This window comes from Hylobates moloch, unplaced genomic scaffold, assembly GCF_009828535.3.
Source record: "Hylobates moloch isolate HMO894 unplaced genomic scaffold, HMol_V3 SCAFFOLD_8, whole genome shotgun sequence".
Classification (NCBI taxonomy): Eukaryota; Metazoa; Chordata; class Mammalia; order Primates; family Hylobatidae; genus Hylobates; species Hylobates moloch.
The window spans coordinates 33,584,206-33,606,973 of record NW_026652283.1 but is presented as its reverse complement, the minus strand read 5'-3'; the positions used below and the strand labels follow the sequence as shown (position 1 = coordinate 33,606,973).

Below are 22,768 nucleotides of genomic sequence, written 5' to 3'. Positions count from 1 at the left end.
CAAGTTCCAATCTCTGGCCCACCTGACTTTCTAGCCTTAAACCCTTTTTTTTTTTTTTTTTTTTTTAGATGGAGTCTCGCTCTGTCACCCAGGCAGGAGTACAGTGGCGTGATCTCAGCTCACTGCAACCTCCGCCTCCCGGATTCAAGTGATTGTCCTGCCTCAGCCTCCCAAGTAGCTGGGATCACAGGTGCACGCCACCATGCTGGGCTAATTTTTGTATTTTTAGTAGAGATGGGGTTTCACCATGTTAGCCAGGCTGGTCTCCAATTCCTGACCTCGTGATCCACCTGCCTCCACCTCCCGGAGTGCTGGGATTACAGGCGTTGAGCCACCACACCCGGCCCAGAACAGGATTTCTCCCCTTCAGCACTACTGACATTTGGGGCCAGATAATTCGGATTGTGAGGGGCTGTCCTGGGCACTGTAGGATGGTAGGCACACCATTGGCCTCTGTCCTCTAGATGCCAGTGGCAAGCCCTCCCCCATTATGACAATCAGAAATGTCTCCAAACATTGCTAAGTGTCCCCTGGGAGCAAAGTTGCCCCCTGTGGAGAACCACTGGGGTAGAATAATTAGGCCAGTTTCTTTCTTTCTTTCTTTTTTTTTTTTTTGAGACAGAATCTCACTCTGTTGCCCAGGCTGGAGTGCAGTGGTGCAATCTCAGCTCACTGCAACCTCCACCTCCTGGGTTCAAACGATTCTCCTGCCTCAGCCTCCCGAGCAGCTGGGACTACAGGGGTGCACCACCACACCCAGCTAATTTTTGTATTTTTAGTAGAGACGGGGTTTCACTATGTTGGCCAGGCTGGTCTCGAACTCCTGACCTCATGATCCACCTGCCTCGGCCTCTCAAAGTGCTGAGATTACAGGCGTGAGCCACCGCGCCCGGCCTAGGCCTGTTTCTTTTAGATGCTGTAACACACCAGGCTAGGTAGGTTAAACTGGGATTGTATGACACATGGGGACCAGGGCCCAGGGCCCAGGGCCACACAGTGGCTAGAGGTAAGACTGTAATCCAGGGCTTTTGTGCCTGCCACAACTCTGTGAATCATTCAAAACAGGTGGGCAGAGTCCAGGGGCAGCCAAGCTGGGGCCCGGGATACCTGGAGTGTCTCCCTCCTCCCGTGTCCACCTTCCCTGGCCATTGCCACATCCACAGCAGTGCCCATCAGGCTCTGGGCTCACCTCTCTTGCAGCTCCGGGGTGGTCAAACCAAGCAGGTGTCTGGTAACATGAGCTGCTTGAAGTAAGATGCCCTGGCTGGGCCTGGTGGCTGGGGAAGGTTGGCAGGACCCAGGTCGCAGTGAGGAGTTCGCCATGGCCCCCTAGGTGAGATGGGGCATTATCGGAGAGGAGAACTGGCCTTCTCACTATGACCATAAAGCTGCCAGTCAGATGAGAAAGATGGATCTCCCTGCCACAGGGACACAGACAGCCATGAAGACGTGGTGGCCGAGCTGATTTAGGGCAAGAGGGAGGAAGAATGAAAGACAGAGAGGCAGAGATATAGAGCCAGCAAGATGGAGACCAGACCCAGAAAGAGAGACAGGCAGATGGAGAATGAATGAGATGCACACGGAGAGACAGAGACAGAGTGAAGAGAGATACAAACGCGCAGAGAGATAGTGACAGGGAAGACAGAGACAAAGAGAGACAGAAGACAGGAACGTCAAGATGCAGAAAGCGTGAGAAAAAGAGACCAGAGACACAGAGACATAGAGATGCCAAGTTAGATACACAGGATCCCAAACACAGAGGAAAACAGAGGGACCTACGAGAGAGAGAGCTGGAGACAGGGACAGACTTGCTGAGAAGGAGGAAAGAGCCACAGAGATTTCACACAGACAGAGGACAGAGACAGTGAGAGATACACTCAGAGAAACAAAAGCAGCCAGAGGGAGCCCTGGTCCTCTGGTCTCAGTCTCTCCTCTGCGACCCCGAAGCTGCACCTGTGTGTCTGCATATGACAGCGCAAGTGCATACTCATGTGTGCTTATGCCATACCTCCTGCGGTGCAAGGCTGTGTCTGTGTGCTTGGACACTGCTTGCATGCATTTAGCCACTCATTCAATAGTGGGTGCCTGCAGGATGCCAGGCTCAGCTGAAGGACGGTAATAATGGTGGATAGGGACACTCATGGAGCTTTCGTGCTTATTAGTGGAGAAAGACAACAAACAAACAAATACCAGAGCTATGTAGAGATTTAAAACAGGGTCGGGCTGGGTGCAGTGACTCACGCCTGTAATCCCAGCACTTTGGGAGACAGAGGCAGAAGGATCACTTGAGGCCAGGAATTCAAGACCAGCCTAGGCAACATAGCAAGACCCTGCCTCTACAAAAGCATTTTTAAAATAGCCAGGAGTGGTGGCGCCAGCCTGTAGTCCTGGCTACTCAGGAGGCTGAGGAGGGAGGATCACTTGAACCCAGGAGTTCAAGGCTGCAGTGAGCTATGATCACACCACTGCACTCCAGTCTGGGTGACAGAATGAGACCCTGTCTCATAAAAACCAAACCAACCAGCCAACCAAATAAACCCCAAACCAGGATCATGTGATGGGGAACCACTAGGGGCTCCCCATATCTAGTGGTCAGGGAAGGCCACTCTGAGGAGCTGACTTAGGAGGTGAGACCTGGATATCAAAACGCCAGCCTGGCAAAGACGAGGGGCAAATCCTTGCCAGCAGAGGGAAGAGTTGGTGCACAAGGGCTGAGGGGAAAGTGAACTTAGTGAATTCAGGGCTGAGAAAGGAAGTGAGTGGGCGGCTACAGCTTTTGGGGTGAGGTGGCTGGACAGGAAGGCAGAGGCGAGATCATGAAGGACTTGGCAAGGCCAAGGGAAAGATTTGGGGCTTTGTTCTGGGAAGATTGATGCAACAGAGTGAAGCCAGCTGATATGGGTTTGAAAAGGTCTTACTGGCCAGGTGCAGTGGCTCACGCCTGTAATCCCAGCTCTTTGGGAGGCCGAGGAGGGTGGATTACCTGAGGTCAGGAGTTCAGGACCAGCCTGGCCAACATGGTGAAACCCGTCTCTACTAAAAAATACAAAAATTAGCCGGGCATAGTGGTGGGGACCTGTAATCCCAGCTACTTGGGAAGCTGACAGGAGAATTGCTTGAACCCAGGAGGCAGAGGTTTCAGTGAGCCGAGACTGCCATTGCACTCCAGCCTGGGTGACAATAGCGAAACTCTGTCAAGAAAGAAAAGGAAGAAAGAAAGAAGGAAAGAAAGAAAGAAAGAGAAGAAAGAAAGAAAGAAAGAAAGAAGAAAGGAAGGAAGGGAAGAAAGGAAAAGAAAGAAAGAAAAAAGAAAGAAAGAGGAAAAGAAAGAAAGAAAGAAAAAGAAAGAAAGGAAAAGGAAGGAAGAAAGGCAGGAAGGAAGGAAAGGAAGAAAGGAAAAGAAAGAAAAGAAAGAAAGAGAAAGAAAGAAAGAGAAAGAAAGGAAAGAAAGAAAAAGAAAGAAAGAAAAAGAAGGAAGGAAGGGAAGAAAGAAAGAAAGAAAAGAGAAAGAAAGGAAGGAAGGAAGGGAAGAAAGGAAAAGAAAGAAAGAAAGGAAAAGAGAAAGAAAGGAAGGAAGAAAGGAAAGGAAGAAAGGAAAAGAAAGAAAGAGAAAGAACGAAAGAAAGACAAAGAAAGAAAGAAAGAAAGAAAGAAAGAAAGAAAGAAAGAAAGAAAGAAAGAAAGAGAAAGAAAGAAAAAGAAAGAAAGAAAGAAAAGGTCTTACTGGCTGCCAGGTGGGAAGTAAGTGGGTGGTGGGGCCCCAAGGCAGCAGGCAGATCAGGTGGGGGCTCTTGCAACAGCCCAGCAGAAGCTGATCATGGTCTGGGTGAGGGTTGCAGCTGTGGAGGTGGGGAGGAGTGGATGGACGTGGGCTGTATTTGTGGGGTAGAACTGACAGGATTGGATGGGGGTGGTAGGGAAAAGGAAGGAGCCAAGGTTTTCAGGTTTTTATCTGAGCATCAGAATGAATTATGGTGGCATTTAAAAGGATGAGGAAGTCAGGAAGGGCATATCTGTGAAGAGTAATCAATCATGTGTGATGTGTCTGCGTGTGAGCCCATATGCGCATATGCCAGGGCCCAGGTGTGCACGTGTACATGTGGGGGTTCTGGTCCACTGTTCAAGCCTCAGAACTTTACACCATCTCTTCTTGAACGCATGGGGGCTCCCAGGCCTGTCCTGGGACCAGGCCCTGGGTTGGCTCTTCACCCTGCCCCAGCTCCAGGGGCTGCCCCTGCCAGACGGTGATTCCCCAGTGGGGGGCGGAGGGCCCTTGGGCACTGCCAACATCTGGGCATACTATCCCAGGTCCGGAAGGCCTTGGTAACCCCACGCGGCAGCAGCATGCAGGCTCCAGGGCAGCTGGTGGTGATTAGCAGCATTGACTACCTCGTGGCGATGCCATCTGGGGTGAGGGCGCTGAGCCCAGCCCCATGGGATACCCGGGTTGCTGGCGGGCAGGGCTTTCTGGCGCTGACTGCATGTCAAAGTGTCAGCATAGCTGCATGTGTGCATATGTGTACATGTGTCAGTGTGCGCATGTCCCAGTGGCTGTCTCTCTGGGAGCCGAGTCTGTGTGGCCGTCTATGTCTGTGCGCACACATGTATGTGCTGCAGGTCTGCAGGCTTCTCTGCTTGCATATCTGAGTAATTATGCCTGTGGGCACATGTATGTTTGTGTGCACACATGTCTGTGTGTACACGCATGCGTCTGTGTGTGCACATTCAAGGATATACAGTGCTGTATGCATGCATTCTGAGAATTATGCACCTGTGTTTGCATATGTCCAGGGATATATTTCCGTGGGGTAATCTGGGCTCTTACGTGTGTTTCTGTGTATGTTTTATGTGGAGGCTTATCTTGTGTCTCTGCACATCTGTGTGTAACTGTTTCTAGTGCCAAGTGTGTCTGTGTGAACATGAGTGCCTATACATGCATATGGAGTCTGCGTACTCAAGTGCTGAGCTAGAACTTTACCTGCATGCGTGTTTCTGGATGTGTGCATGTATGTGTGGAAGGGAGGAAGGGGCATGGGCACATTGCTAGACTGTCTATGATAGAGTTTCTAGGCGTAAGGTGTGTCCCAGGCTTGGCTGTTCCTGTGAGCACCCTTGGGGTGCTGCAGGAAGGTATCTGGCTCTCCCTTCTCAGGTCCCTCCATCCCTGGCCCAGCCACCTGCCCTGTCTGGGGCACGGGTGGGAGCTGTCAGGATGGCACGGTGGTTAAGAGCACATGCTGAGTCTAGACTGGCTGGACACGAGTCCCGCCCCACCACTGACTAGCTGTGGGATCCCAGGCAAGTTGTGTTTTTCCTGTGCTGCAGGTTTGAGAACAAAAATGGAATTCTGCCTTAAGGCGTTGTTGTAAAGATCGAAGGAGTTAGCATATGTGAAGTTCTCAGCACAGAGCCTGACCTATATGTGTTTCCCGCCTCTCCCGAGTGCCCACTGCTGGGGCAGCACCCTCCGGCAGGGCAGGCGGGGCCTGTGCCCACCCACCCCGCAGGCCAGAGTGCTCAGAAGGCTCCACCCGCTCCGCTTCCCGCCTGCTGAGCTCAGCACTTCCCAGGCCCCACCACTGCCACCGCCACATCTGGGGCCAGCTCCTCACTGGGACCACAGTGGGGCGCCTCTGTGGCGTGGTTGGGGTTTCCGCTGACTCAGCGCCTCTGGGTCTGGAGGCGGGAATCCCAGACCTGCCCCCTACAACCTCCCCCTACCCTGGGTTAGCCGGGGCCACAGGACTGGGCGCGTTGCTTCCACAGAGCCCCCCTCAGCTGGGGACCCTCAGTTTCTCCCTCTTCAGCCCAGCATCTCATGGCCTCTTGAACCTACTTTGTGGATCCTCAGCCTTGGTGCCAATACATTTGCTTTCGGTCTACAGGGGAAGGAGACCCTTGGTGGGGAGTTCACCTTGGTCAACGGCCCTGCCTCTGGACAGAACTGGAAACATGACCAGCTCCTCCCTCCTCAGAGCTCCAATCTTCCAGCCCAGCTCAATTCCTCTTGCGTCCTTGGACCGTGAATATAAAGCAGGTCCCTCCCCAGTGCTGGTGTAAAGGCTTGAAATCCAGTCCCGTCGCCTGCCAGGGATCACAGTAATAACGATAATAGCAGCAAATATTTACTGAGCTCCTCTTATGTGCCAGACCGTGTGCTAAGCGCTTCCAGCCCTTGGCCCATTTCCTGCTTACAGCAAAGGTCTATGAGGCGTCACGATCCCATCCTCCAGATGAGAAAACGGAGTGTGGTTACACAGCACATTTGGAACCGCAAAGCCAGAGCAGGGGCCAGGGATTTGAGCCCTTCCAGTCTCATGGAGTAAGGAGGAATAAGGGGACTCCCTCAGTCTCACTTCCCTGGGAGTCAGGCCAGAGCAGAGGGGGTTAATTTAGCACGGGGGAGGGAGGGGGCTCCCACCCTCCTCCTCCCAGGACAGACAGACCTAGGGACAGACTGACTAGGAATGTCAGGCAGAAGAACTGGAAAAAGCTGGCTTGGGCGGCAGCCACGTCACGGGTGCCACGCACTTGGAAGGAGGGTCTCTACCCTTCTCCCTCCACCCCGTCCCCTCCCCGCCCCCCCCCCCCGGCCCCCGCAGCCTTCTGGGGGCCCAGCCAGGGACATGGAAAGGGGGGGGCACTTCAAACTCCAGGCCTGGCTCTTAAAGGGCCCGTAGGAGCCCCCTTCCAGGGCAGCTCTGGGCACGCAGGGTCCTGCCTAGCTCGAGGCTCGCTCACCTGGCGGTGAGGCAGGAGGGGCGGGCCTGGGAGCTCGGCCAGACCCGGGGCGGGGCTGTGCGCCCTGCAGTCCAGCCGCCTCTGCTGCCGCTGGAGCCCCCTCTAGGCCCTCCTCCTCCTCCTCCCTGGCGGGCCCGTCCAGCTGTGTTCCATTAGTGTCCCTGGCAGGCCCCCAGCCCCCTGGAACCGCCTCTCTTCCCCCACCCGGAGCGGCCGGCAGTCCCCGGCAGGCGTGCACCGGGCAGCAGACAGCCGGGAGAGCTCGAGCGCCGGGAAGCTGGGGACCCGTGACCGTCAGGGAGAGATGGAGAACCCCCAGCGGACCTGAGGAACCTGGGCTCTGCTTCCTCCGGCTGCTGCCTGGACTGCTCAGTGAGGTGGGGGGATCCCCGGCCACCGGTAAGTGGGGATACAGTGGGTGGCCTCAGGGCTCTGGGCTGAGAGGCCTTTCCGCCAGACTTGCTGTGTGACCTGGGGAAAGTGGCATTCCCTCTCTGGGCCTTGGTCGTCTTCTCTAGAGCGAGATGAGCTCTAAACTCCATCCCGGTTCTGACTCCCTGCACCCAAATCTATGGCTCTGTGTTGGGGTGAGCCGTCTCTTTGGAAGCTTCTCTGGCTCTGTCCTTGTAGCCCTCCACTCTGGCTGGAGCCTGAGGAGTGGCGACCAGAGACTAGGAGCCAGAAGGGGACAGGATCACCTCCATCCCCACGCCTCCACACGCACCCACATGGCGCTGCAGCTGGCAGCCCTTCTATTGGCTGGCAGGAGGAAGACCAAGATAGGGTTTGAGAGCTGGGATGTGTATATCACTAGGATGGGGGATGAATAGGCTGGGGGCACAGTTCTGTCCCAGGGAGAAGGGGGCTGGAGTCCTATCTCCAAATGTATTGGGGTAAGGGGTCCTTTCTGTTTTCATTTCCTATCCATGATTGAGGGAAGGAAAATTGGATTCCATTAGAGTTGGAAGGAATGCAGTCAGACTTGCATTAGAACTTCCCAACAGGAAGACCTACAGGAGGGGTGGTCATAGGCTGGCTGTGTGCATGTAGGTATATGCAAGCTGGTGTGTCTGGGTGTATCAGCGAGCATATGTTTCTGTGAGCATGCCTGTGTGCAGATAGCTTTGCATGCACACTGGTACCACATATGTGTCCTTATGTACATGTACCTGTGCATCTGCATGTGCTGTGCTGACACATGCATGTCTCTGTGTTTGTGCATGTGAGCTGCCTGTCCTGGGGGAGGCCAGATGATGTATGGCTCTGCTGGCCACTTGCTGAGCCTGCATCGATTTATCCGGGCCCATCCATCAGGGTTTAATAAAACTAAAAGACGAGCATCCATCAGCTGGGGGGCGGGGGCCAGCAATGAAGTCCTGAGCCCTAGAGACCTGCTCTCCTGCCCACTGTACCTATGGGGAAAGCTTCCTTGGCCCCCACACAGCCCTGTGGAAGCCTGTGGCCCGCAATCTTAGCCCAGTCACCAGCCCCTGACACTGTGGGTGCCTGGCAGGGCTTCCTGGGCTGAGCTGGGTGCAGCTAGTAAGGTATCAGGCTGGTGTACATACCAGGACAGTGCACAAGGTGTTAGACTATTGAAATACTTCCATGTGTCTTGAAGAATAGCCTCTTCTTTAAGCCCTCATCACTACTCCAACTTCTCTGGCCTTTTAAGACCTTCTAGACCTCTCCTCAATCCAGCAAGTATCCACTGGCACAGCCAGATGCTGCCTGGACACTATTTCAGTGCAGTAGGCAGCTTTCTGCTTTGCCTGAAAGCTGGTATCCGTGCCATACCGGTGGTTAAATATTTTGAATATCGCCTCTGCTCAAATCCTAGCCCAAGGCCTGTGGTTGGGCCTCTGAGAGAGACTGATGCCTGGCCAGACCTCCTGCCACCCCAGTACCAGTGCCTGGGCCCCACGGGCTGGCCATGACTTGCCCACGTGTGGAGTTGTGCTGTGTGAACTCAGAAATCCGCCTTCCCGGTCTCTGTGGTTTTCAGGTGCTGTGGCTGTAGCCGACCTCTTTGGACCAGGATGTGGGTATCCTGGGCTCCTGGCCTGTGGCTGCTCGGTCTTTGGGCTACCTTCAGCCATGGGGCAAATACAGGTGAGATGACACAGGACAGTCAGAGTATCACAGGCCTGCAACTGGTTTCCTGGGTTGCTGGGGTCCTCGCACATATGTGACCATGTATGTGTGGTCATGTGGGCAGTTATAGCAGAGTCTAGGGGCTGGGCTCAGGGTGGTCTGAGGTGTTGGCACCCTTGAACCTGCGTGCGGTGAGCTGGAGAGTGTGTGTGCACGTGTCTTCGTGTGTTTATGTCTCTGAGCATCTCTGTGTTTGTCTCTCAGACTGGCTCTGTGCATTCGTATGTACTCCTGTGTCTCTGTGTGTAAAAGAACAACCCCCACCCCAATACGTAAGCCAATCCTGTGGACACATTGCTGGTAGGACCAGTGGGGTGGGGAGGAACAGGCAGTGAGCTCTCCCTGCAGAAGGATGCCGCCTCCCCAGAGAACCCCAAGTCCTGCTGATCCTTTTCATGGTGGAGACTCCATCCCTCTAGCTCACGTGCTTCTCCTCCTCCATGGCTGGCCCTGAATCTCTGATAAAAGGCCCTCCCCGAGGCCCAGACTCTGGATGAGACAGAGGGTGCAGCTTTCCAGGGCCCAAAGCCAGGGGAAGTTGACCGGGCAACTTGCCTGATCCTGCTGGGTGCCCTCTGGGCTCAGTAGCTCAGCTGCCTCACCAAGCAGCAACAGAACTCCTAGGACCCAAATCCAGCAAGGAAAAGCAGAAAAACCAAGAAGCTGAGGTGAAAGGGATTGTGGACCCGGGCTGAGTGTGGCCGCCTGCCCCTTGTATGTGCACATATGTGTTTCTGCTTGTGTGTGCGTGAGCTTTGCTCTCCTCTCCCTCACTGGGTCCCCTGAGGGGAATGGGGCAGAGAATTTCAACATCTGTAAGGAATCTGGGCCCATTGCCAAGGGGTGAGTCACCCATTGCTGCTGTGATGCTGAAGACAGTGATGGTCTTTCTGACCAGACCTGGGGGAGGGAGAGTCCAGTGGGGTCATTGGGACCGGGCCCCAGGGCCCCAGGATTCCTTCTGCCAGCCAGTCTAGCCAGGGAGTGCAAGGCCAGCTTCCAGGAGCTGTCTTCACTGTCTTCTCCCACCTATCCCTCTGCATTGATGAGAAGGCCTTTTTGATTCTGGCCTCTGTCTTGCCTGCTGTAGCACCTCCCCCAACACTTCTGCTCAGTCAGCCCCAGGGTGAGGGAGGCCCATGGCTGCCCACCTGTTCTTTCAGGGCTTTGGAAACCTGAATTAAGCGATCTCCTTCTCTGGGAGCCCTTACCCATTAATATGCCCTTCCTGGAGCTCCAAGGCCCTGGTGGTACCCTTGAGCTTGTGGTCCCCTCGGACCCTCAGTCTCTTCTCACTGTTTCACAAGGTGGTTATTCAGGTAAATATTCATTCTGTTGGCTCCTACTTGTGTCTGGCCTGCTTGTCTGATTTGGACGTAGGAAGTTCCTATTGCTGAGAACACATGTGCCAGCTGCACATGTCATCCCTCGTGGCACGGGCACCTGCAACTCCCACATGTACAGACATGTACATATAATCGTACATGACACACAGTGTGCATGATTCTGACATTTCCTTACCCCTGAAGAGCTCGTCTGCCCCCCACCTGGGTGTATGTCATGGAGGGGGCACATGTGTAAATACACAGCTCCCCACTCCATCTGTGCTTGAGAGCCACCCAGAGCTTCGTGTATTCTCTGCCTTGCCGGCCTAGCTCCTGATTGGATGTTGGGAGATTTGGGTTCCTGGAGTTCTGGGCCTGCTCTGTCGTTGGCTCACTTAGTGACCTTGGCCTGGGCCTCAGTCTCTGGACCTCAGTCCTCCCAACTGTATGCTGGGTTGGGGGCCTCCAGGCTTCCTGGGGAGCCAGGGTCAGAAGGCAGGATCTAGCTGATGGTCCAGAGTGAGGACTATAAACTTGCTCCCTCCCAGGTTCCCCAAGCTTCCAGCCGTGCAGCAACCTTGGCCTGAGTGCACCTAATGCCCCCTGCCCCTTCTCTTCTAGGTACACAATGCCCACCTTCACAGCAGGAAGGACTCAAATTGGAACACAGTAGTAGCCTGCCAGCCAACGTGACTGGTGAGCACCCAACCATCTCATCGCGCCGTCCCCGCGACCTTCCTCTGAGAGCGATCTGTACCCCTCTCCACCTGCTCAGCTGAGCTCTTCACCTGATGTCTCCCCCAAAGGCTTCAACCTCATCCGCCGACTCAGCCTCATGAAGATGTCTGCCATCAAGAAGATCCGCAACACCAAGGGGCCTCTCATCCTGCGCCTGGGGGCGGCCCCCGTGAGCCAGCCCACGCGGTAAACGCATCCGTGTGACCACTGAGAACCAACACTGACCTCAGCCACACTCCTCAGCAACTCCAGACGTGGGGCTTAAGCACAGGGGCCTCTCTGTGGGTCATTTCATCCCACCCCCTGCCAGGAGTCAACCTGGTCTCCAACCCTGGGCGTGCAGGGTGGGCTGAGAGGTGGTACCTGGCAGAGCTACCCTCTGTCTTTCCCCTGTCCCTGGCCAGCAGTGGGTGGGAACAGGTCTGCATCCTATGAGCACTGTGAGAACACAGGATGTGGGCGGGAACCTGACAAGAGTCATGTGCGTGTGTGTATGTGTGTGTGTGCACGCACATGCGTATGAGTGTGTGCACCCACGTGTGTGAAGTCCAAATTTCCACAAGCCCTCGTCTGGCTCCTGCTTGCCTCTTCAACCTCAGCTCTCAAAAGGCTCTTTTTTATCTCTTGCTGCTCTAGTCATGCTGAACCCTTTCCATCTTTTTTTTCAGCATCTCTCCTTCCACCCCAGGTCCAGTTATTCACCCAGGGTATTCTGGGTTCATTGGAAGCACTTATTCAAATTGCAATGCGATAGAGAAATAGTTATTCTGGGCTTTCTTTGCTCATGGCCTCCATGCCCCCATCAGACTTGAAGGCTCCATGAACGCAGGCACTGCCTCTGTATTTTCACCACTGTGTATGTGGGTTTTTTGGTTGGTTGGTTGGTTGGGTTTTTTTTGTTTTTGTTTTTGTTTTTTTTTGAGACCAAGTCTTGCTCTGTTGCCCAGGCTGGAGTGCAGTGGCGTGATCTTGGCTTACTGCAACCTCCACCTCCTGGGTTCAAGCAGTTCTCCTGCCTCAGCCTCCCAAGTAGCTGGGATTACAGGTGCCTGCCACCACACCTGGCGAATTTTTGTATTTTTAGTAGAGACAATGTTTCACCATGTTGCCCAGGCTGGTCTCCAACTCCTGGCCTCAAGTGATCCGCCCACCTCGGCCTCCCAAAGTGCTGGGATTACAGGCATGAGCCACCGCACCCGGCCTTCACCACTGTTATTCCCAGCAGCCAGACCCGCACCTAGCTCGCGGAAGGCACTCAGTAAAGGTGTGGAGAGTGAACGAATGTGTATGATGGAAGATGTGTGCCTGTGGATGTCTTGGGTAGGCTCAGCAGTCCTGAGGGCCCAGGGTGGGCAGCAACTGTGTCCTCACTGGAGTCTCAGGGCACCCTCCCTGCTGCATCTCCAGACGAGTATTCCCTCGGGGCCTCCCGGAGGAGTTTGCCCTGGTGCTGACACTACTGCTGAAGAAAAACACCCACCAGAAGACGTGGTATCTGTTTCAAGTGACCGATGCAAATGGGTATCCACAGGTGAACCTCCCCTGTGCCCTGATTGCCTCTTAGGGCATTGGGTAGTACCAGTCCTGCCCAACTTTCATCCTGGGACTTCTGGGGTCTCCCTGCTCCATCCTGTGCCTACCCTCAAGCCTTCCCCAGCCCACCAGTACCTACCTCATTCTTTCAGAATGTATATCTCCTTGACCCCAGCCAGCTTTCTTCTCTTTCTGGGCCTCAGTTCCCCTCCTGCAAAATGAGTTCGAGGTCCCTGAATGTGCCCGTGCTGTGACTCTGGAGCTCTGAATCTCTGTCCTTTCCCTTCCCAAATTCTACCCAGGTATCCCTGGAAATCAACAGCCAAGAGCGGAGCCTGGAGCTCAGGGCCCAGGGCCAGGATGGCGACTTTGTGTCCTGCATCTTCCCCGTGCCCCAGCTCTTCGACTTGCGTTGGCACAAGCTGATGCTGACTGTGGCTGGACGTGTGGCCTCTGTGCACGTGGACTGCAGCTCAGCCTCCTCCCAGCCTCTGGGGCCCCGGCGACCCATGAGGCCTGTGGGTCATGTATTTCTAGGCTTGGATGCTGAGCAGGGCAAGCCTGTCTTGGTGAGTGCTAGGTCAGGCCCTGACCTCTGTTCTTGCCTTCTGGGAACCTCAGTGGGCTTCCTGGAATCTGTATCGGAACAAGTCCTTCTGCTTAGAATCTTCCCCTGCTTTCCTGCTGCCCTCCAGATGCAGCCTAAACATATTCACCCAGCATTCAAGGCCCTTCATGATCTGGTCCTTATAAGTGTCTGCAGCACCATTTTCCTTTACGTCTCTCGGTGCAGCTCTGCTCTGATCCATTCCATCCTAGCCATCCAGCTCACCTCGTGCTTTCACACTGCCGTGCCTTTGCCTACACTGTTACCTCCATCTGGAATGCCTTTCCTTGCATACTCATCCGCTGAGTAGCTACCAGCCCTTCAAAGCCCAGCATGAATGGAACCTCCTCCTCTTTTGTTCCTCTGGGCCTCCTCTCCCTCGTTCCTGTGCGCGCGGTTTCGTTCTGCCTTTGGTGACAGCTCTATTTTTGATGTCTCCCAGGCCAGACTGGAAACACCCTGAGGTGACATCCTGGGGCAGAGACATCTCTGTGCCTCCTGGGGGGCCAGGACACAGAGCTATTTGATAAAATGAAGTGAAATTGATGTGTGTGTCCCCTGCAGTTTGACCTCCAGCAGGTGCACATCTACTGTGACCCGGAGCTCGTGCTGGAGGAGGGCTGCTGTGAGATTTTACCGGCAGGGGTGAGTGGCCCGGCCCTTGGGCTGCCCAGGGCCACACTGTGCTGGAGATGAAGGTCTAGAAGGTGATGCCTGGAGGTCTTAGGAGGAGTCTGCTCCTGTACTGACCCCAGCCCCGCTCTTCCACCAAACAGTGCCCCCCAGAGACCTCCAAGGCCCGCCGGGACACCCAGAGCAATGAGCTCGTTGAGATCAATCCACAGTCTGAAGGCAAGGTCTACACCCGCTGCTTCTGCCTGGAGGAGCCTCAAAACAGCCAGGTGGGTGGGCAGGACAGGTGGATGCCAGCACAGGCAGGCACAAGTTAGATACCCCTCCCCTGAGCTGACTGACGTCTGCCACCAGGATCAGTTGGCCATGGGCCCAGGGCAGGAGGGGCACTGGAAGCCCTCCCTATTTGTACACCACCCCTAAATGATTCAGGGAGGCAGAGACAGCCCACTGGCCACCACTGGGTGGCCCTGTGCCCACCCACCTATGGGTGTTGAGAGTGGTACCATCTAGCTCTGGCACTGCCTAGACCCTCGCGGATGCCATCCAGACTCTTCTGATGAGGGCAGGACCAGGCTTGTCCCTCAAAGGCAGTTTCTCCAGGACAGAGATACCTGGGATCAGAGGTCAGGTCACACTGCTTCCCCCCAGGGATGGCTCACTCTCCTGGGCCCAGCGCCAGCCAGCGCCAGCCTGGTTTTACACCCAGCACCATGGCCAGCTGCCCTGCCCACTCTCAGGTTCTTTAGAGGTGGCATGGAAGCCTGGTTCCTCCCTTAGCCCCACCCCCTGGCTGGGCACTCTCCCTGCCTGCCCGGGCATCCTGCCCAGCCTTGGGATGCAGGAACACAGGATCCCATTGATGCACGGTCTTGTTTGCTCTGTCATCACATGGGTGGGTGGGAGGGAAGGAGGGGGACCTGTTGGGGCAGCCACAGGGGCCTGAGCAGGCCCTTGATGCCCCAGGAGGTGCCAGATGCCAGGCTGAGGGGATACCTGGGGCCCATGCCCCCTGCCTGGGTGCCCCTTTCCAGCCTGGGCCCCAGAACTTCCCCCTCCCCAAGGGTTTCTCTTTGCTCTGTTTGCCCAGGTGGATACCCAGCTGACGGGAAGAATCAGCCAGAAGGCAGAAAGGGGAGCAAAGGTAGAGGTGGGGGTGGGGGGAGGAGCCCACCTGCCCTCAGTCTGCCCTCTGTGCCCCTGTAAACCCCAGGGATAAGGTGCTCCACTCCCACTCTCCTCCACCTTTCCCACCTCCTGGACAGAGCTTAGGACATGTAGGTGCCAGCTCTGATCAAGAAGGACGGATGGGGGTGAGACAGACGCAGTGCCTGGCACTCTCTGGAGTGCCCACTCCTGTTGGTTTGGGGGTAGGGGTGTTGGAAACAGTCCTCGGCCCCCTGAGCTCCCTGCCCATTCCCACACCCCCCGCCCTTTCCTCAGGTCCATCGGGAGACAGCAGCCGATGAGGTAAGCCTCCCAGTGGACTGGCAGCAGGGGAGGTGCCAGCATGAACTCTTTGGACCAGGCTTTGGGCACGGATCCTCAGCATAGGGGTCCTGGCTGACTACACAGCTCCTGGCATTCCTTGAGGGCCTGATGCTGGGCCCTGTCTGCCCACTGCCTCTCCTTGGGTTGGGGGGTAGGTAGCCCTGGAGGACACTCCTGCTGAATTGGCAGCAAACGGCCACGGGCATCATGGGGAGAGTCCAGCCTTCAGCCATGGTGCCCTTGGATTCTGGGCCGTACTCTGCCCCAGCATGCTGTGTGACGTGGGGCGTATTGCTATTCCTCTCTGGGCTTCAGTTTCCCCATCTGAAAAATGGCTGTGGGGCTGGGTGGGTGGGAAATGAGGGGTGAGGCTTGTTTTATAGAATTCCTATCTTCAGGCTCCCCTCAGATTCCACTCAAGACATGTGTGATGTTCTGCGGGCCTGGTGGTGATGGAGGTGGGGAGGGCTCACCCAGGGGCTCAGAATTGACCTCTTCGCCTGCGCTTCCCTTTCAGTGTCCGCCCTGTGTCCATGGTGCCCGGGACAGCAATGTGAGTGAATGGAGGGTGTGCAGGGTGGAGCGGGCAAGAGCCGGGAGTGGACGTTGCCTAGAGCTGGCTTGGCAGCCTCCTGGGTGAGGACAAGGGGGTCTTTGTACACTTTCACGCTCGCTCCCTGCCCATCTCCCAGAGCCGGGCTTGACCCCCCACTGCCATCCCCACCAAGCCAGGGCTGTGTGGAAGAAAGCCTGTGACCTGCCTTGTCATCTGCAGTGTGTTCGGGTTCAGAGCATGGGCATGGGGTTGTGGCCGGCAGGACCAGGGCCTTGGTTGCTGATGGCAGCTTTGCACTCCCCGCAAGTTCTCTCCCTGCTCTGGTGGAGGCTTCCTTCGTTCTCCTGGAGGCCTAGAGAAGGGGAAGAGCTGGCTCAGCGCCGCAAGGGCTCCCACAGCATTGGTTCGGGGCCTGCTATCCCTTGCTAGCTGGCCCTGGTCCAGCCTTCCTCCGGGGGTCCAGAAGGGCAAGGAGAGGGGCTCAGTGTGAGCCCAGCTGGCACCCAACTGTGCCTCTTCCATAGGCAGCATGTCACCATTTTTCTGCGGCCTAACGTTCTGAGTTGACCTGCCACATTGGTCCACCAAGGGCACAACCCCAGCTCCCCTCTGCTCCAGGCCCCCTGACTTCGGGGGATATCAGGAGTACCTCCTCTGCTCCCTGCTCCCTCTTTCAATCCAGTCCCCCACCAAATCTGGTAAGACTGATGGTCCCCAGATGTGCAGAGGTTACCATGGAAACCAAGCAGCCATGTTATCCCAGCAACTGGGAGGCGGAGCTAACCAAAGCCAGGCAGTTTAGAGGAGGTAGGTTAGACCCTCTGCAAATGCTACAGGCTGAGCAAATGGAGTCAGCTCGCTAGTTTGCCTGGGAGGCAGAGCAGGGGCTGGGATATAGGCTGCTGGTCCTGCTACCATGCTGTGTGACCCTGTCTAAATTGCTTGACTTCTCTGGGTCCCTGGTTTTCTCTCTCTACCGGAAGTGTGATGCCCTCTCCTCTGTCCCCTTAGGTCACACTTGCTCCCTCTGGCCCCAAGGTGAGTCCTAATGGAGAACAGGACATTCCCGTCCTCTTTGGCAGCCCCAGCCATTCCCACAGCCTGTGACCCTGTGGCTGTGTGTTTATATCAGGGCCACCTGAGCCTGTATGTGTGTAGGGTGATTAGGTGTATGCGTGGTAGAGAAAGCAGGGGGTTGTGTGTGTACAAAGATGCTAAGAGCTGCCCTTTTCTGAGGCCCTTCTGTGCAACCAGGCCCTAGGCCACACCCGTGCACACTTGTTACCCTTTTGAACCCTCTTAATAGTCAGCCTGCAGGGTGGGTGCTATCATTTTACTTCAGGGGAAACTGAGGCCCAGCTGTGCCCACATATGTCTGACTGGGTGTGTTAGAATGATTACGTGTGGGTGTGGCTACATGCATCTCGGGGACACATGTTTGCATATGTGTGGCACACAAAGGCTGGAGTTGAACCCATATACCTGTGGGCTAACGAGGCTGCAGAGCTTGTGAGTGATGGGGAGGGAAGCTATGCAACTGTGAGTTGTGCTTGTGTGTGCTCGTCAATACCGTTTTATTGATGAAGAAACTGTGGCTCAGAAAGGCAACATGACCTGCTCTGAGTGACATGCTAGCAAGTACAGGATTTGAAGTCAGGCAGCCTGACACTCAGCCAGCATGGGTTTCTGCCACCGTGCATGTGTGTGCCCACGTGCCTCCAGCTGTGCTGTGTGTGAGCTGATGTGCTTGGGTACAGGTATGGGGGATGGGATACCCCCCTACTTGAGACTGTGGATTTGCCAAAAATAGCATCTTGGGGTGGGAGGGCATGTGGATGAACGGGTGTGGAATCCATATGCTTGTGTGTGGTGAGGGGAGGCGCGGGGCGGGACACTGCTCACGTGTGTGCGTATTTGCGTACCCATGTGTTGGGGGATGGGTGGAGGGGGCCAGAGGTGGGGAGAGCTTCCTCGAGGCTCCCATGTGCCCTCTCCGGTCCTAGCTTCCATTCTGGTTTCACTCTCAGGGAGGGAAAGGTGAGCGGGGCCTGCCTGGTCCACCAGGCTCCAAGGGAGAGAAGGGAGCACGGGTAAGTGTCCCAGCCCCGCCCGTGGCAGAACCTTTGCCAGCTGTGCCCTGGGGTGAGGTGGGATGTGAGCCATCATCCCGTTATCCCAGCAGAAAGCCTGCAGCTTGGCCCAGATCACGGGAGGGGGGTGAGGGCCAGGGTCTTTCTAGGGGTTCGGGTGTGGAAGCCCCTCTTTTCTAGGGATACTTAGGACTGTGGGGTTCCCGGGCTGATCCTCCTCACAACACATCTCGGAGACTTCCCCAGGAGTTCCCACCCCGATCCCTTGTTCCCCACCCCCAGGGCAATGACTGTGTTAGAATCTCCCCGGATGGCCTGCTTCAGGTAAGACGTGGAGGTGATGCCTGCTTCAGGGCCAATATGGGGCCAGCCCCTGGGGAAAGGCTGTGTGCTTGGCAGCCCATCAGGTGACCCTCTGCCTCCCCCAACACCGTGTTCCCCTGTTCAGTGTGCAGAAGGCCCGAAGGGAGAGAAGGGGGAGTCAGGAGCTCTGGTGAGTGTGGGACCAGGGATAGGGCAGGGGTGGTGGGTCCAGGGCCCAGCCTTACCCTCCCTTCCTCCCCTCCCTTCCTTTGTCTCCCCTCCTCATCTCAGGGACCCTCAGGACTCCCAGGCTCAACAGGCGAGAAGGTAACAAGCCTGGATTTGGAGGGGCGGGTTCCAGGGAGGTCTGCAGGCTCTACAGCCATGAGGAAGGAGGAGTCAGGGTTCTCTGAGGAGAGGGTGTCAGTGGGCACAGAGCTGGCAGGACCCTCCCTCCCCACCCAGTCATCCTGCCTCATCCAAATACACAGCGGACCTAGAGGGAAATGCCACAGATTCCCCCAGTGAGTGGCTTGGCTGGTCTGGAAGTTCTTCCTGTTGTCTACCCTCCCATGGTGATTGAAGCCATTCACCCTCAGGGGAGACAGAGACCAGGGGTCTAGAAGGCAGTTGTCCCTGCCCCAGATGGAGCTGCCCAGCTGTCCCAGGCCCTTTCCTCATCCTGGTCACTCTGCTTCTTCCTTCCCCAGGGCCAGAAAGGCGAGAAGGGCGACGGAGGCATCAAGGGCGTGCCGGGAAAGCCAGGCCGGGACGTAGGTGCCTGGGACCCTTCCCCACCACAACCCGCAGCACGGGGTCTGAGAATGCTGGGATTTAACCTTCAGAATCCAGCCCCCTCCCCTTGCTCAGACAGGGTGGGGAGGGGCTGTGCCCCAGGAAGCACAGCAAGAAGGGGACAGAAAAGGACCTGAGCCCAGGCCTCCTCACTCCCAGCCTCAGAGCCCCGAACCTCTAACACCATAAGGTTGACACGTGCTGACCTTGGGGCACCAGGGTGGGCTCTGGTTTGGGGGAGGGGCAGGGAGGGTGGGACAGGTTGGCATTCACCTCTCCCAGTGGGGAGGTGCCAGGCCTCAGGAGTGTTTGTACACCCTCCCCCTTATCCCCCCACAGGGCCGGCCAGGAGAGATCTGTGTCATTGGGCCCAAAGGGCAGAAGGTGAGTTGTGGATGTTTGTGGGGTGGAGATGGGGTGGCAGGGCTGGGGTAGCAGCTGTCTGATGCCCACCTTATGTCTGTGCCAGGGAGACCCTGGCTTTGTTGGGCCTGAGGGGCTGGCAGGAGAGCCTGGGCCCCCCGGCCTCCCTGGACCCCCTGGGATAGGACTGCCTGGGACCCCGGTGAGTACCCCCTTGCTTCTCCTGCTGTGCTTTTCTCAGAGACCCCTCTCCCACCCTGGCCAGGGAATGAAGGGGGGAAGATAAGACTCTGTCCCCGGGGTCCTGGCTGGAGGAGAGGGTGAGGGTAGAAGATCTCGCTGTAGCGAGAGGTCCCTGGAAACTTCAACCTGTTTCTGCCCTCAGGGGGATCCAGGTGGCCCACCAGGCCCTAAGGGAGACAAGGTAAGCATAGGTGGGAGTGTGGTCACATGGGGAGCTCCAAGCTTGACAGGAGGAGAGAGGAGAAGGGGCCGGGGCAGCTTCCCACAGGGGAAGCAAGTCCCAGGGAGGAGGCTGGGCTCAGCTTGGCCAGGCCCCTTGGCGGGGAGTGTCCTGTCCCCATCCCAGTGCTCACTGAGGTGGGAACCTTGGCCTGCGTTCCAGGTATAGGGATGGGCAGGCCTAAGTGTTGTAAAGACCAAAGTGGACTTTGCTGGAGGGCCCAAGCTCATTTTAGAGCTTTGTGCCTGGATGTGGAGAAAGCTCTGGAAATTTCTGTCTGTGACTGCTGGGGTCCTGTGCACCAGTAAAGGGGCACACAGAGGCTTCATTTTCTCCCTTCCTTTGAAACCTAGAATGGCTTGGGTTAGACATGGAGGGCAGGCAACAGGAACCTACCGAATGGAACAAATGGCGACAAGAGATTTGGCAAAGATTGTTCTGCCATCACAGAGGGGCACGGGTGGGGAAGGGGAACATGCCGAGGTCGCATTGGCCAGGAGGCTCCCCCCTTATCCTTTCTTCTGACCACAGGGCAGCTCCGGGATCCCAGGAAAGGAAGGTCCTGGTGGGAAACCTGTGAGTGACCCCAGTCCAGCAGGGGAGGGTCTGCTCTTCCAAGGCCTCTGGAGGGAGGGGCTAGGTCCTCGGGCCCTCAGCTGTCACACCAGCCCTCTGCCCTGGCACTGATGCCCATTGCCTCTTTTCTAACAGGGGAAGCCAGGTGTGAAGGGAGAGAAGGTGAGTCCCAGGCCTGGCTCCCCAGATCAGGGTGGGAATGGGACCCCCTCTCTGCAAATGACAGTGAGCATCAAGGGCCCTAGGCCTAGGGGTGCCGGACCTTCCTCAGGGGACCCTCACCCGTTCTTCCTCTGATGTCCATGTGCAATGAGTACATAAAGAACCTGGCTTGGGGGTGAGCTGGGTTCAAACCCTCCCTCTACCACACACATGGTTATGAATGTGCCGAATCAATTAGCTTCTCTCTTAGCCCAAGTTTCCATGTCTGTCAGTGGGACACAGTCATGTTTTAAGGCTTACGGTGAGGATGTAGTTTTGTGCCGCCCTGGAATCTTGTGGTGAATGAATGAGTCAGTTGAACAGGAAGCCCCAGAGGCATTCCTGCTGTCCACTTTGATGTTGGGGGTGGGGCTCTGGCGGACCCAACATCTAGGGCTGGTATGTGCAAGAGGCCCGTCGCCTTCCCTGGGGTCTCAGCCCCACCCTGTCCACATATTGCCTCTCCCTTCTGCTAGGGTGACCCCTGTGAAGTGTGCCCAACACTGCCTGAAGGGTTCCAGAACTTTGTTGGACTCCCTGGAAAACCAGGGCCCAAAGGGGAGCCTGGTGATCCTGTACCAGCTAGGGTGAGTGCCCAGGGTGACCACAGAGGGACCTCCCCCAACACACAAAGAAACCTGGGGGCATGATCATAGAGAGGAATTGGGCAGAGGGGCTGGGTACTTCTCGTGTCCACAGAGAGATTATGGGCAGAGAGTCTGGGCTCTTACGGTGGTAAGGGGTCTGAACCATAGAACTCAGGGCTGGGCTAGAGTGCCACCTCCGGTCTCCATGGCAACCTCCCAGGGCTTTCCAGGAGACTCTAGGATGCCTTTTGGGCAAGCTGGGCTGGAGCCCACCCTTACTGTGAGTGAGGCTGTGTCCTAGGATTGGGTATGTTTTGGGGGGTAGAGGAAAGGAGTGAGCAGGACTGGGTCAGTCCCCTCTCTCACAGACCCCCTCTTTCAGGAGCACCTGGGAGCTGTCAGACAAAAAGGCAATCGGGTACATGCAGGAACTTTCCACTGGGGTAGCTTAACCCGGCCTCATTCCCCCCGCCACGCTCCTGCTTGCTATGTGGGTTGATGAACCCTGCCTCTGGGGTGCTGGCCTTGGACCCCATGGGACCCCTAGATGTTTGGACGGTTTGCGTGTGTGATATTGCTGTCCTCGCATATTGCCAGGGAGCTTGGGGGTGCTCCATCGTGCCCTGCCTCAGCCCACAAACCTTTTTACCCTGCAGGGAGACCCTGGCATCCAAGGCATCAAAGGAGAGAAGGTGAGGGAACCCTGCTCTCCTGGCTGCCCTCCCCTGCCTACCTGGGAGCACTTCTGATCCTTCCTCTTCTTTCCCCAGGGAGAGCCCTGCTTGTCCTGCAGCTCGGTTGCAGGGGTCCAGCATCTTGTGTCCTCCACAGGGGCCAGTGGAGATGTGGGCTCCCCTGGCTTTGGTCTGCCTGGCCTTCCGGTGAGTGACTGCTTTCTCCCAGCCCAGCCCAGTTCAGCCCATCCTTGCCATACTGGTGATCTCCCTGGCTTTTCAGATCCCAAGTCTCAGGGCAGGGATCAGGAGGGAGGGGAAGAGGCAGGTGTCCCAGGCCTGTCTCCTGGTCCCTCCCTCCGTCCCTGTGCTGCCCCAGGCTCCTTGCCCTGGAACTTCCTCTTAGCACCTCTAGCTTCAGTTGTCTGATGAAACTGTCCAGCTACCTGAAGGACATAATTCCTATCTTACCTTTCTGTTTCTAGTTGGACACTGGGACCTGGGGAGCCTTGGAGAGGTGGGAATGGGGAGATGCTGAGACTCTGTCTTGGTTGTTTTTCAGGGGAGAGCTGGGGTGCCAGGGCTGAAAGGAGAGAAGGTGAGACCTGGGTTAGATGTCAGGGACACTGGAGTTTCTTGGCAGGCAGGCAGGGGAGGAGCGGTGCGGGCAGGGAATGAGGGTAATATAAACAAGAGATTCAGACGGTAAATTCACGGTGAAATTAATTTACTAGTGTTTTGCAGACTTGAGTCAAAGAATTTATTTCTGAGAGCCCTCATGTTCTGTAAGAGAATTCCTTAGTGTAGGTGTGATGATATTCTAAAACTATTAAGCACATTCAAGATTACCTTATAATATTTATAATATGTAACACTTCTTTATTGCTTATTATGTGCCGGGCACTATTCCAAATCTTGTAAGTGTATTCACTTGTTTT

The 22,768-nt window shown here is 56.1% G+C and overlaps 1 protein-coding gene across 8 annotated transcripts in view; it reads left to right on the top strand.

Annotated features, from left to right (window-relative positions):
• The first annotated feature begins 6,952 nt into the window (after positions 1-6,952).
• The window catches only part of COL16A1 (collagen type XVI alpha 1 chain), a 53,550-nt gene continuing 37,734 nt past the window's right edge, over positions 6,953-22,768 (top strand). For 6 of the 8 annotated variants that reach the window (XR_009214472.1, XR_009214471.1, XR_009214470.1 and 3 more), the window contains exons 1-27: positions 6,953-7,140; positions 8,747-8,853; positions 10,842-10,916; positions 11,027-11,144; positions 12,366-12,489; positions 12,794-13,060; positions 13,663-13,743; positions 13,875-14,000; positions 14,822-14,875; positions 15,175-15,201; positions 15,740-15,775; positions 16,790-16,816; positions 17,806-17,868; positions 18,151-18,192; positions 18,317-18,361; positions 18,463-18,498; positions 18,882-18,944; positions 19,306-19,350; positions 19,436-19,531; positions 19,715-19,753; positions 20,324-20,368; positions 20,504-20,530; positions 21,046-21,156; positions 21,539-21,574; positions 21,813-21,848; positions 21,927-22,037; positions 22,393-22,428. Coding sequence is in view for 1 of the 8 variants with exons in the window: in XM_032160040.2 (XP_032015931.1) it covers positions 8,781-8,853; positions 10,842-10,916; positions 11,027-11,144; positions 12,366-12,489; positions 12,794-13,060; positions 13,663-13,743; positions 13,875-14,000; positions 14,822-14,875; positions 15,175-15,201; positions 15,740-15,775; positions 16,790-16,816; positions 17,806-17,868; positions 18,151-18,192; positions 18,317-18,361; positions 18,463-18,498; positions 18,882-18,944; positions 19,306-19,350; positions 19,436-19,531; positions 19,715-19,753; positions 20,324-20,368; positions 20,504-20,530; positions 21,046-21,156; positions 21,539-21,574; positions 21,813-21,848; positions 21,927-22,037; positions 22,393-22,428 (1,839 nt within the window). In the remaining 7 variants the exon portion in view is untranslated. Of the gene's footprint in view, positions 7,141-8,746; positions 8,854-10,841; positions 10,917-11,026; positions 11,145-12,365; positions 12,490-12,793; positions 13,061-13,662; positions 13,744-13,874; positions 14,001-14,817; positions 14,876-15,174; positions 15,202-15,739; positions 15,859-16,789; positions 16,817-17,805; positions 17,869-18,150; positions 18,193-18,316; positions 18,362-18,462; positions 18,499-18,881; positions 18,945-19,305; positions 19,351-19,435; positions 19,532-19,714; positions 19,754-20,323; positions 20,369-20,503; positions 20,531-21,045; positions 21,157-21,538; positions 21,575-21,812; positions 21,849-21,926; positions 22,038-22,392; positions 22,429-22,768 lie in introns of those variants that run through there. The other 2 variants (XR_009214469.1, XR_009214473.1) reach the window with 2 other exon arrangements.